The sequence below is a fragment of the Peromyscus maniculatus genome, chromosome X (assembly GCF_049852395.1).
Source record: "Peromyscus maniculatus bairdii isolate BWxNUB_F1_BW_parent chromosome X, HU_Pman_BW_mat_3.1, whole genome shotgun sequence".
Lineage (NCBI taxonomy): Eukaryota > Metazoa > Chordata > Mammalia > Rodentia > Cricetidae > Peromyscus > Peromyscus maniculatus.
In genome coordinates, this window is record NC_134875.1 from 5,357,375 (window position 1) to 5,369,801 (window position 12,427).

General features: G+C 39.6%; 1 protein-coding gene across 9 annotated transcripts in view; it reads right to left on the reverse strand.

Annotated features, from left to right (window-relative positions):
• The window catches only part of Mtm1 (myotubularin 1), a 139,221-nt gene that overhangs the window by 87,037 nt on the left and 39,757 nt on the right, over window positions 1–12,427 (reverse strand). For 5 of the 9 annotated variants that reach the window (XM_076562103.1, XM_042268954.2, XM_042268953.2 and 2 more), the window contains exons 4-5: window positions 11,470–11,564; window positions 8,323–8,373 (exon numbers count right to left, since the gene is read on the reverse strand). In XM_076562103.1, coding sequence (XP_076418218.1) covers window positions 8,323–8,373; window positions 11,470–11,564 — 146 coding nt within the window. The remainder of the gene's footprint in view (window positions 1–8,322; window positions 8,374–11,469; window positions 11,565–12,427) is intronic. The other 4 variants (XM_076562100.1, XM_076562102.1, XM_076562104.1 and 1 more) reach the window with 1 other exon arrangement.

The window sequence follows — 12,427 nt, forward strand, 5'->3', positions numbered from 1 at the left end:
AAGATGATTTGGAGTTAGGCAAAGATCTCAGATGGACAATGATGGTCTTGCCAAAAGATGTGAAGAACATGGGAGTGGGCAGAAAGTAGACTTTTGATATACTACTGGGCTTGACAATATGATAAATATTAACCAATATAGAGATATTTCACATTTAGAACACCCAGAATGAAACACCCTGAAATAGCAAATAATGTCCTCTTCCCAAGCTTCCTATCTTGGTGGCCAGTATTGTCCAGCTAAATGTCTGTCCGTCTGTTATCTTTAACATTTTTTTTAACTATCCTTAACTCAGTCTTCCACATCTATCCCCTAAATCAATTTCAACTTGTCAACATCTTTCCAACTCTACCCAAAAGTCCTCTAGGCCACTCTAACAGCCACCGTTCTAGTTCCTTTGCATTCATGAGCTGCTGTAACAAAGCAGCCAGGGCCAACTTCTAGAGAAACACAGAGAAAACTGTCACCTTTCTGCTTATCCTTTCAGAAACGTTTCAACACTGAATTCTAAAAACCCAAACCCCTGGAGGCATGCATAAGAAGCTACTGATCAAAGCATGCACAATTGCAGTCAGATGCAAAGAATATATTCACGATCCACTGTACTGCCTGGGGATTTGAGCTAGAATGAATATATTATACTCTGTAATATTGCTGAGAGAATAGGCTAAGTGTTCTCATTCCAAGAAAAAAAAAGATTATGAGTTTGTAAGGCAATGCCTACGTTCCTTAATATGATGAAGCCATTCTACAATGTACACATGTTTGAAAATATGATGTAGTACTTTAAAACGATAATTAAAAATAATTAAAAGCAAAAACCCAGGCATGATGATGTATGCCTATAATTGTAGCAACTGGGAGGCTGAAGCACAAGGTCCATGCCCATAAAACAAACATTAAAATCTTTAAGGGAATTGGTGAGACCTAAGTTACTCAGTTGACTCATCCCTTGCCATACTCACTCCACTAATCTAACCACATTGTCACTTGCCTGTGTTCCTTTTGGTTTATAGTCTTCCCAGACATTGCTCTTTTAGCTCCTTCTGGCCTCCCTGGCCCTGCCTCACTTCCATGTAACTCCATGTAACTCATTCAGTCTTCAGACCATGAGTCAAACACCCTTTTCTCTAGACAACTTCTCAGGGTCCTCCTACTCTTACACTTCCATGCAGCACTTTTCACAGCTTGTGAACAGGTATTGCTATGTTTCTGAGTAGAATGCCCATCTATCCCATTGTTACTATAAGGTCTACAAGGCGGGGACACTATATCTTCTATGCTCCCACTATCCAGGCATGTGGCATTATGGTCAGCACACTATAGGCTTTCAAATCCTCTGAGTAAGGAAAGACTGGGTCTAAAGCAATTGACAGTTGAGAAAGAAGTCTAGAAAGCAATTGGCAGTTGAGAAAGAAGTGAAGACTGAACTCCAAGGAAAATACAGATTGAGCGAGTAGGAAGGAAAAAGTGAACTGCATAGAAGGCAAACGGCACACGTGGGTGGAGGGCCACAAAGGCATGGAGAAGAGGAAAGGAGAAATTATTATGAGAAGTATTAGCTACTTTGGAGAAACTAGAAAACTGAGCACTTAGCCAGAGGCTTTGGAGTTAAACAGTGAATGCATTGTTTAAGTAGCAAACAGAAGTTAGACCTTGAGAGGCTAAGCAGTGAACTGTCACAAAGTGGAAGCAGCATTCCAAGAAGGGAAGATAGTAGGAAGATGGTGTTTTAAGATGAAGGGTTCTGTGGGCCAGAGAGACAGCTCAGTGGTTAAGAGAACTGGCTGCCCTTCCAGAGGACTAGAGTTTGATTCCTAGCACCCACATGGCGGCTCACAACCATCTGTAACTCTACTTCCAGGGGATCTGCTGCCCTCTTCTCACTTCCATGGGCATTAGGCACACACATGGTGCATATGTCTATATGTAGGCAAAATGCTGTTAAACACATACACACAAATAAATAAGTGTATCTTTTTTAAAGAACTTTAAATGATGAGTCTTGAGCAGTTATGCACAGTGGAGAGGGTACAAAAAGGATGAAAACCAAAACTGTAACATTCAAAGTGAGTGGTGCCTAAGGCTCCAAAGGACGTAGAAGGAGCAAGTAGGGAAATGTTGCAGGAGAGGTATATACTTTAGCAAAGTGGACATCTAGTTCATTCCTCTCCCATGTGAAAGAAGGAAGAAAAGGCTGGCAATATTGGGTATCATCAGGTTGGGAGAGGAGAATATACGGAAGCTCAGAGAGGGTGACATCTTTTCAACAGAACAAAAGATTAAATTAGATACTAGAGTATGGAACATGACAGGTATGATGGCACACACCTGTAACCCCAGCACTTGGGATATAGAGGCAGAAGGATCAGGCATGGTGACCCATGCCTTTAATTTCAGCACTGATTTGAAATATGGAATTTATTGGTTCAATATCTATGACCTGAAAAGGTCCAAAATATGGACATCTTTGAGCATCATGTTGGATCTCAGAACATTTTACATCTTTGCATTTTATGCTCAACCTACAGCTAGCATCCTACACTATTAGACCATACATAACATTATATAATTGCCTTGAAAATGAAAAAAATATAGTGGCTTACATGTATAATCTTAGTACTCAGGAAGCTGAGGCTGGAGATTTGCTGCAAGTTTGAGGCCAGCCTAAGCTATATAGTGAGTTTCACACCAACCTGGACTACAATGTGAGACACTAGCTTTAAAAAATGTAAATAAAAATGAAATAGACAAGTAAATGGAGGGGGAGTAACAAGTTCATAGGATACAACTGTGAAAAGGATGGCTCTAAGCTTCCAATGCATTATTTGAAGAGAAAAATACTTAAAGAAACATTTCTTTTGCTTCTGCTTATAATGAAGTAGTTTAGCTTTCTCTCTAGGTAACAACATGGGTCTGGCTCTCAAATGGACAGAATGGACAGCAAACAGTATCCTTGTTGCACCCAGAGCTTCCAGTTCCAATGGCAGCCAGTGACAGTGCTGAAGGAAGCAAAGTGCCTAGCTGGTAAGCAGCACGATACCCAAGCCCTGTCTGAAGATCATTTCATAGCTACATATCTGAGAGACAGCATGAAGGACATACATGTAGTTTACTCATCTTGCTTTTCTGCCCTCCATCTCTGTACTGAAAGGAAACTCAGAAGGAAGATGAAGCAGACAGACTACATGTATTAGGCCTGCACAAAAGTACCTTTACAGAGTAAAAATCAATGTGTGCTCTGCTGTCACTGAAGCTCAACAAAAGACCCACTGAACAGAATAAGATTCAAGAATCTCTGGGTAATGCTACAAAAATAGATTTACTGCCAGGAATGGTGATGCACAATAACCATAATCCCAGTGTGCCAGGGAGGCAGGAGAACCACTGCTTGAAGGAAAACATGGGCTATGCGGCAAGACACCTTGTATTAAAACAAGAGAGAATTGAATCACTATGTTACAATCTTTCAGAGAAAAGCCAAGCTAGGGATTTCTCCTTGAATTTAATAAAGGAAGAAACATGCTGTTTCTGGCTTATCAGAAAATGAAAACTTTCTAGTCACCATGTTTTTCATATCCCCAGCAGTTGTAAACCCTGAGTTGAACTCTACTGTCAAGGGTAGTGATCAGGTCATTTGGAAGACTCCTTCAGCTTCTCACACATCACTTACATTTTTTTTCTCGTTTCCAACTAGATATGGGAATGACTTAAAGTGGGAAGCAGCATTTGAAGATGGCAATTATCCCTGATGTAAAAGGAGCAGAGGATTGGATTTCTTCAGTTGGGTGATGGATCTTTTAAAAATGGTCTATCTTAAATATGCTAAAATCATTTTAAAGAAAAAGGTGTTGGTAGGGATATGTTGGGAATGAACATGTTTTAGTTGGAGGAAATGGCCTGAAGGAAAGCCCAGAGCAAAAGCACAGTGATGGTACTTTACAGGAGCCAGAGTATGGGATAAATAGACCACCACAGTGGGAAGAAAGAGGCATGCTAAGAAGACTAGTCTGGAGCAGCTTGTACTGAGCCCTACATATGCAGCTGAGGTATCTGCAAAGACAGTCTCCAAGTTGAAGAATGAAACGATAGCAAATGAGTCCTGATGCAATGGGGAAGACTGGAAGCAAGGAGACTGGGATAGCCCAGGGACAAAGGCTAGTGAGAGATCTGCTATAAGGGTAGGACACCTAGAAAAGAAATAATGGGGATACTGAAAGGATTGTAGAGGGGAAAAGAAGACAAAGGTAGCTTCAGGATGATAGGATGACAAAATGGTACCTTTAAGAGAACCAAGGGCATGTAATGAAGGAACTGAGGAACAACCTGGCTAGGAGTCTGGGTTGCCAGGTACAAAGTCAAGGGATCTCCATCAGCAGTTAAAAAGTGAAAAACTAGGGCATAAAAGAAAAGTTATGGAGGGCAAACAAGATGGCTCAGTGAAAGCCTGATAAACTGAGTTTGATCCCCAGAACCCACAGTGGAAGAAAAGAACTGACTCCTGAAGGTTGTCTTCTGAACTCGACACACATGTGGGTACATACAACACATAAAAATAAGAGCAGCCTAGTAAACTCTAAGGAGCACTTTCAACATAAGACTTTAGCTGCAGAGACACAACTCTAGCTCAGTTGGTGGAGTATGAGACTCTTAATCTCAGGGTCGTGGGTTTGTGCCCCACGTTGGGCACCTCTTATGATCAATCCATGTGAGTTTATTTAATGAGTAATAGGGATTTATTGAAATATAAATTGAGGAAATCCACTCATGAATACAAAACTGAGTAAACAAATGAAGTCATCCTCTGTTCTGTCTGGGAGCGAAAGCACCTGGCCATCCAATCATACCAAGAAGAATGTGACCCCTCTCCCTTTTCTTTTAAGAGGTCACTTATGAAGGTAAGAAGCACTGCCTCTTTTGGGCCGTATAGTCCAAGATCATGGGCAGAGCAAATACCATTACACTAGGAGGTGGATGGAACCATGGCAAGGATGGAAAAGATGAAGTGCTCACCAAGGCCTGGAAAGTCCAAACCTAACTTGTGTACCCCCACTGGGCTTTACCTATATGATACTCCCTTCCCCAGTGAGCTCCATTTCAATGAATGATAGTGGCTCTGATCACTCAAGCAAAAAATTATGGGAGCCATTCTTGACTGGATGCTCCTCCAACTCCCTTCTCATAATGGCCCACTCAAATCCCCCCAAGTTTGTCCACAGTCTGTTCCCTCCATCCTATGTCCACCATGATTGCAATTAGGCTTGTCTTGCTTACCCAGAGAATAAAAGTAATCTTCTAGTGGGTCTTCCTACTTCCATCCCCACCTCTCTGTCCATGCTGCAGCTGGTATTCTCTTTCAACAATGCATCTGGTGTGTGGTCCTCCATGTAACACATATTCTATTGAACTGTGACTTCTGATCCTGAGGCTACATCTTCTTCCAACCTTATCTCCTACTAGCCCTTCTACTCCCTCTGTTGCTGGTGGCCCAATTCCCACAGATCACTCAACTGTATCCCCAGCACAGATGCCTGTATAGTCATATAGGAAAATGCAATATTTGGGAACTCTCTGCAGACTAGGCATCTCTTTCTCCCTTCCTCCTGTTCAAGTTTATAAACATATATGACTCATCACCCTCTCCCTTATAACTTGAACATTACATGTGCTTCCATAGGCTGTGTCACGTTTCTCCCAGTCACTCCTCTAGAATCCCACCAGGAATGCGGTATTATCATTCATCCCACATGGTGTTAAGATACACCACAGTGGTTCTGTGGCTTTATCTGCTGCCTTGGAATCACTGTGGTGTATCTTAACACCATGTGGGATGAAGCCCCCAACTGGATCAGGCCCTCCGGATAAATAAGACAGTTGATTAGCTTGATCTGCTTGGGAGACATCCAGACAGTGGGACCGGGTCCTGTCCTCAGTGCATGAACTGGCAGTTTGGAACCTGGGGCCTATGCAGGGACACTTGGCTCAGTCTGGGAGGAGAGGACTGGACCTGCCTGGACTGAATCTACCAGGCTGAACTCAATCCTCGGGGGAGTCTCTGCCCTGGAGAAGATGGGAATGGGGGGTGGGCTGGGGGGAAGGTGGAGGTGGGGGGTGGAAGGTGGGAGGGGGGAAAACAAGGGAATCCATGGCTGATATGTAAAATTAAATTTAATAAATAAATTTAAAATTGAAAAAAAAAAGATACACCACAGTGTACATAGAATGGTTCTAGGTCAAAGACCAGAACAAAGAATATGTTAAGCTGCTTCTCTCATTAAATAGCATCTGAATCCAGTGTGCTCCTGGTTGGGAATCTGGGATAAGTCTTCTTTGTGAGAGTCTACTGGCTTAAATGGAGTCACATGCTTACAGTTGCTCCTGCTGTGGTCACACTATTAACCAAAGTCAAGTTTCTTAGCACATTCAAGGTTATATAGGAGCTATGGGACTTCTGAACTCCAGAGGCAGTGGTACTGAGGATACCACAATTTAGTAAGGTAAATACTGTAATCAAAGTACTGAGGCCTGTACAAGGCCTTTAACTTCCAAGAAGCACAAATAACTTATGAGTTTACTCACAGAATACACTTTTAGCAAAAGTGTGTCGCTCTGGCCACTGCACTAGTGAAGATTAAAAGGATTCAATGATTGTTAAAGTCACAGACATAGAAGTATGTAAATAAGACTGAATTCACCCATTCAAATATTACTGATTGAGCATCTTCAATGCACTAGGATCCACCATGGCAGCTGAAAGACCACCAGTGAACAAGCCAACAATAAACAAGATGAACCAGAGAAATATAAGACAGGAGATAGTGAACAGTGCTCAACAGAAAAACTAACCATGGAAAAATGGTATTAAAAATGTAGCAAAGCTGGTTGTGGAAGGTTTCGGAATACTTAAATGTTAACTGAAAAGCATGGTGAAAGGACAGCTGGGAGGCAAAAATTACTTCAATGGAAGTTAGAGGGGGCTCCAAAAAGGTCATGAGGGCTTTTTTTGTTTTGTTTTGTTTTGCTTTCTGGTTTTTTGAGACAGGGTTTCTCTGTGTAGCACTGGCTGTCCTGGAATATGCTCTGTAGACCAGGCTGACCTCAAACTCACAGAGATCCGCCTGGCTCTGCCTCCCAAGTGCTGGAATTAAAGGTGTGGGTCATCACAGCCTGGCAAGGTCATGACTTTTGAGTCAGGTTCTGAAGGGGAAAAAAACAACTTTTGAAAGTGGCATCCAGGTATGGGGAGAAAGGCATTTACATGATGGTAAAAGGTCAGGGGTTTGAGAACAGAGTGTTTGGGATGTGAATCAAGCCTAGAGATATCAAAAGGATTTAATCTACATGAAGGAGAGTGAATACTATTCTCTGGGAAACAGGAAGCAAGTAGGAGTTATATAACTGAGAAGCTAGCTTTAACAGGGATCACTTTGGAGGCAGTAGGCAGGGCAAATGATAGGAAATAAACTACAAAAAAAGGGGCCACAAAAAAAAATCAACCACTGAGACCATCATTCTGCATGCAACTTTTACATCTACAAAATGGGTAACCTGACTCCAAAATGAGACCACACACATCTGAATTCATCACTCTCTCTACAATATTTACATATCTGAAATAAACAGTTGCCCACTTCAAATTGCCAATGAGATGACAATTCTTTATTAAACACACAAAAAGGCTTTTCTGCTTTGCAACAGAAACCCACAATTACTAGTCTAGTTTAGGCCATTTAAGTGAGGAAACACTACAATGACTATTTTTCAGCTCCTGAATATAACCATTTTGGAGCATTCCTTCTATTTTCTGCTACCATAGCAGTTTCCTTTTGGACTTTCACTAACTGTTGTGTGGCCAATTGCTTTAAAAGTTTTTATATAATATACAAGAATAAAGAAAGTAGCAGTCATTGTCAGATGAGCACTTCACTTATGCATTCAATGCCAAACCCTATCTAATAGGGTACCATGTGTAAACAAAGGAAATCATGCTTGGTACCAGAAACTTAGCCAGCTTCAAGGGGCTAATGATGTCATGGACGTTATTAGAAAAGTATCTACTGCCACCACTTTCCTAGACCAGCATAATCCCGTACTATATACTAAATTTTATCCTCATACCCACAGATAAGTGTAGAGTTACCACCCCTCATCAAAGAAGCTTCTTTTTACAGAAAATGGAGACTATTATACAAAACCACAGATAGATACCAATGGATCATGAGGTGTCCAGCCCAAAGGATATATACACATCATAAATACTGTGCCTGTGGCTCAGGGAACATCATGGAAGAAGGGGTGGACAGATTGTAAGAACCAGAATACCTGGAAGTCTTCTGTGAAACAGTCTCTGTAGAAATAGCTGCATGAACAAGACTGAAAAAATAGAATATCAATGGATATATACATATATGTATGTTCAGCAAATATAATAAGACAAAAGAAGGCTATCAACTTGAGAGTAGGGAACATGAAAGAAATTTCAGGAAGAGTAACTGGGAAGGTCTGAAAAGAAGAAAATGAGGAAGGAATATAATTCTATTTCAATTAAAAATATTTTAAAAACAAATAGTATGAAGTCTACATAATAAGCTTGCTAAGTGTTTTTTTTAATTATGAAAGTAATACATACTCATTTAGGTATTTTGAGAAGTGCCAACAAATGAGAAAAAACTATAGAGTATGTATATAATTCTGCTCTGGTTATCCAAAGAATTGAAGCTTTTCATATATATTCCCTATGGACTCTTCTCTAGAAATAATTTTATTGTTTTATGTAGTAAAAACCATACAATATAGACAGCCTTGTCATGTCACCACAATTTGAATAATTTCTCCAATTCATTATCAAGGGCAGCATAAAATGAAACAAAATATGCATGGCTAATCAACAAGCCAGAAGTCTCTAAAGTGAAAAGGCCTGTGAAATAGCTTTAATTCTAATTTTTGATAATTCTTATATATTAGCAGCAAGCATCTCAATCTATACCTATAAGATTCTTGGAAACTGAACAAACCAAATATAAACATTTATCCACAGAAAGGCACTTCAATGTTCAAAGACAGCTCTGTCATGGGTTCTGTGAAAGTTTACTTTCTATTGTTGTGATAAACACAATGACTAAAAGCGACCTGGGGAGGAAAGGCTTTATTTCACTTTGAAGATTACAGTCCATCATGAAGGGAAGTCAGAGAAGGAACTGGAGGCAGGAACTGAAGAAAAGACAGGAAAATGATGCTTACTAGTGTGCTGGCCCTGACTTGCTTAGTTCTCTTATACAGGCCACAGTGGGCTGGACATCCCCACATCATCAGCAATCCAAAAAAGAAAAGAAAAGAAAAAAGAAACACCCCATAGACTCACTTATTGGCCAATCTGTTGTAGGCAATTCCTCAACCAAAACTTCCTCTTTCCAAGTGACTCTAGCTTGCGTCACTCACTCACAGTGACAAAACAACAAACAAAAAACAGCAAAACCCCCTTTACAGTGTTCTGCAGAAAAAAGGACCAACATTTATTTTGGTCATTGCTGATACACTGGTCCCCTCATTAGCCTAGTTATCTATGATCTGTCTTTATCAATGTCTTTCTTAAAAGGTAGTATCAGGATTTTATATCATCACTACAAACAGGACTACTATCTCATTTTGTCTAGGCATTCATTATAGTATTTCTTTGTTAATTCACAATAGAGGTACATGATTTTTTTGTTGCTGTTGTTTTGTTTTTTTTGTTTGTTTTTCCAAGACAGGGTTTCTCTGTGTAGCTTTGCGCCTTTCCTGGAACTCACTTGATAGCCCAGGCTGGCCTCAAACTCACAGAGATCCACCTGGCTCTGCCTCCCGAGTGCTGGGATTAAAGGCATGCTCCACCACCGCCCGGCTCTGAGGTACATGATTTTAAACAAGTAATAATTATTGGTTTCAAAAGGTTAGATTCCTGTTAAGACAGACTTTCAGCCTTTAATGGTACAAATGATTTTTTACTAAGTAGATACTTTAATGTTGTGTCACTGGTTGTACCCTATATGCTAGCCAATTACAATAATTTCAAACCCTGACTCTATCATCTAGCACATTGGCTAATCTGTTGCTTTTCACACCTCAGCCATGCACTGCATTATGGAGAAAGCACCCTATATAGCAAGGTGTTAGTGATCACCCTTCCCAGCTGTCATTAAAGCTTTTATTAGATAGTTTGTAACCCTATCTGAATATATTGCCACCATTTAGCCTGTCTTTCCCCAGAAACTGTGTTATTCCTTGATTCCATAAAAATATTGTCAATGGTACTCCTGATTATTTCTTTATTTTCTTTATACTTAAACCATCAAACACTAAAATTATTAATTGCCAAAGACTAACACCCAGCTCACTGTAAATCATCCTTCCTACTCTGGAAAACTAGAACATTCACTTATGTCCATTCTTTAAGTTAGAATTGACTCACATAGGTAAAATGTCCAATGGTAGACTATTGTAGCCTGCTCCTCTTCTTACCCTATTAGAACTATGCTACAGGACTTACAGGAAGCCAAGGCAACAAGTATATTAAATAGCATTTTTAGAATTCAGACATAATAATGAACATAATAAAAGAAAAAGAGCAAATGAAACAAACTAATCAGAACTGTGCTAAAGAAATGGATGGCTAAAACCAAGAAAATAAAAGCTAGATTTTCTCCCAACAATCTCATTGTTGTCTATGTACAAGGCAATAACAGGTTAGTCTTCCATGCCAGGAGTACATGGAAACACACCTGCTCCTACATTCTGATGTGAGCCATGATACCCCATCCTATCGACCATAAGTTCTTCTGTGATAGCCATAATAGCTATACATTTTCTCTTGTCTTTTTAGGGTATTTATGTTTTATGTCACTGCTTCATCAATGAGACTGTCCCTTGAAATGTGGTGACAAACATTTTATGGCCATCAGTTGAAAAAGTAAGTAGCAGTAGGCCACAGCATACTCATCCCAGTTTTACCCTGCTACTTAATGCTTTGTAAAAGTACACTTTTAGATAGATCTAGAGTGGTAGACTTTAACCAAGGATTCACTTCAACATCTTCCTTTGTGATGTTTTAGAAAGCTCATGTGAGCTTGGACCATGGGCCTGGGCATTCTGATATAGCAAATCTGAAGCATCTGTATAGCTTGTTAAAAATGTGTAAGTTGTTTATTCTCATCCCTGCTACTGGTTAAAAACCACTGTTCTATACCAGTTTACTCTAATCACCTCTCTATTCTCAAGGATAAAATCTATTTGAATATTTTATTCTATGTCCTACAAAAAGAGATGTTAGTTTTTTGGTTGTTTTTTTTTTCAGAAGCAAAAAAATTAAGAATTGAGAAGCAAATATACCTTGTGTTAATCAGATCCACAGTCAGTCTTGCAAGGTAGAGGAGAAACAGTTTAGCATCATTTTTAACAGTTAGAGTCATCTTTATGGTCTCATAATCTACTTACCGTTTCCAAACTTCTTAAATAAAGACGATAATTTGTGATGTAAACTCTTCCCTTAATGGGGCCATTGAAAGGACATATGTAAATAACTTCTTTGTCTAGTAAGATAAAAAAAAGTACCCTAAAATAATGGAAATATAAACCATGATATACAACAAATGGTACTAACTTAATATAAACTACTTGGATATGTTTAACTACAATAAAAATGTTGAAAGCAACACTGGCAAAGTTTGCACATCTCTGTGCCAGGCTGAATCAGGGCAGTGGGGACCTACTAGACCCATGTCTCCTCTAAGCACTCATGACACTTCTGAGTTTGCCCTAAATGTTGTCATTATGTGAGACAAGGTAACCAGAGCCAGAGCACAGAAGTGAATGAGGGTTTTGCTGTTATTAGCATCTCATGATTGTAAGAGAAACTACTTGAACTATTTCTCTTTCAAGGATATCCTTGAATATGTTAATGACTTTTAAATTTTTAAAATGACTTTGAAATCCCCTTTTCTTCAGGTACTAAATGAAAACTATATACTGAGGTCACTTCATGCCAGTTCAATTAGTTACTACATCAGTTAAAGGTCCATCTGCTGATATTCAGCACTCAAACGTCATATATGAAGACCATCAAAAGCAAAATTTCTTTGCTCTTATCCAGAAACTGAGAAGGACATATTTTACTGGTTTCAGTTTCAAGACTAGAATTATGACTGTGAGTCCATGGACACCAAATAGCTTCTCGTGTTTCTTGTGGTATATGGCTAATTCACAAAGACACTTTTCTAAAACCTCCATTTGTCATTTAAAATAAAAATCTGAATCATAATAAATGGAATGGTTCCCTGAAACAATGCTGATTATTGGCCCCAAATATACTGACATGTGGCAGGAAGGAACAACCCTAACACAAAAGTTGAATGTCCATATCATCCATTAGCACTTGTCTCAGAAGCTATTACAT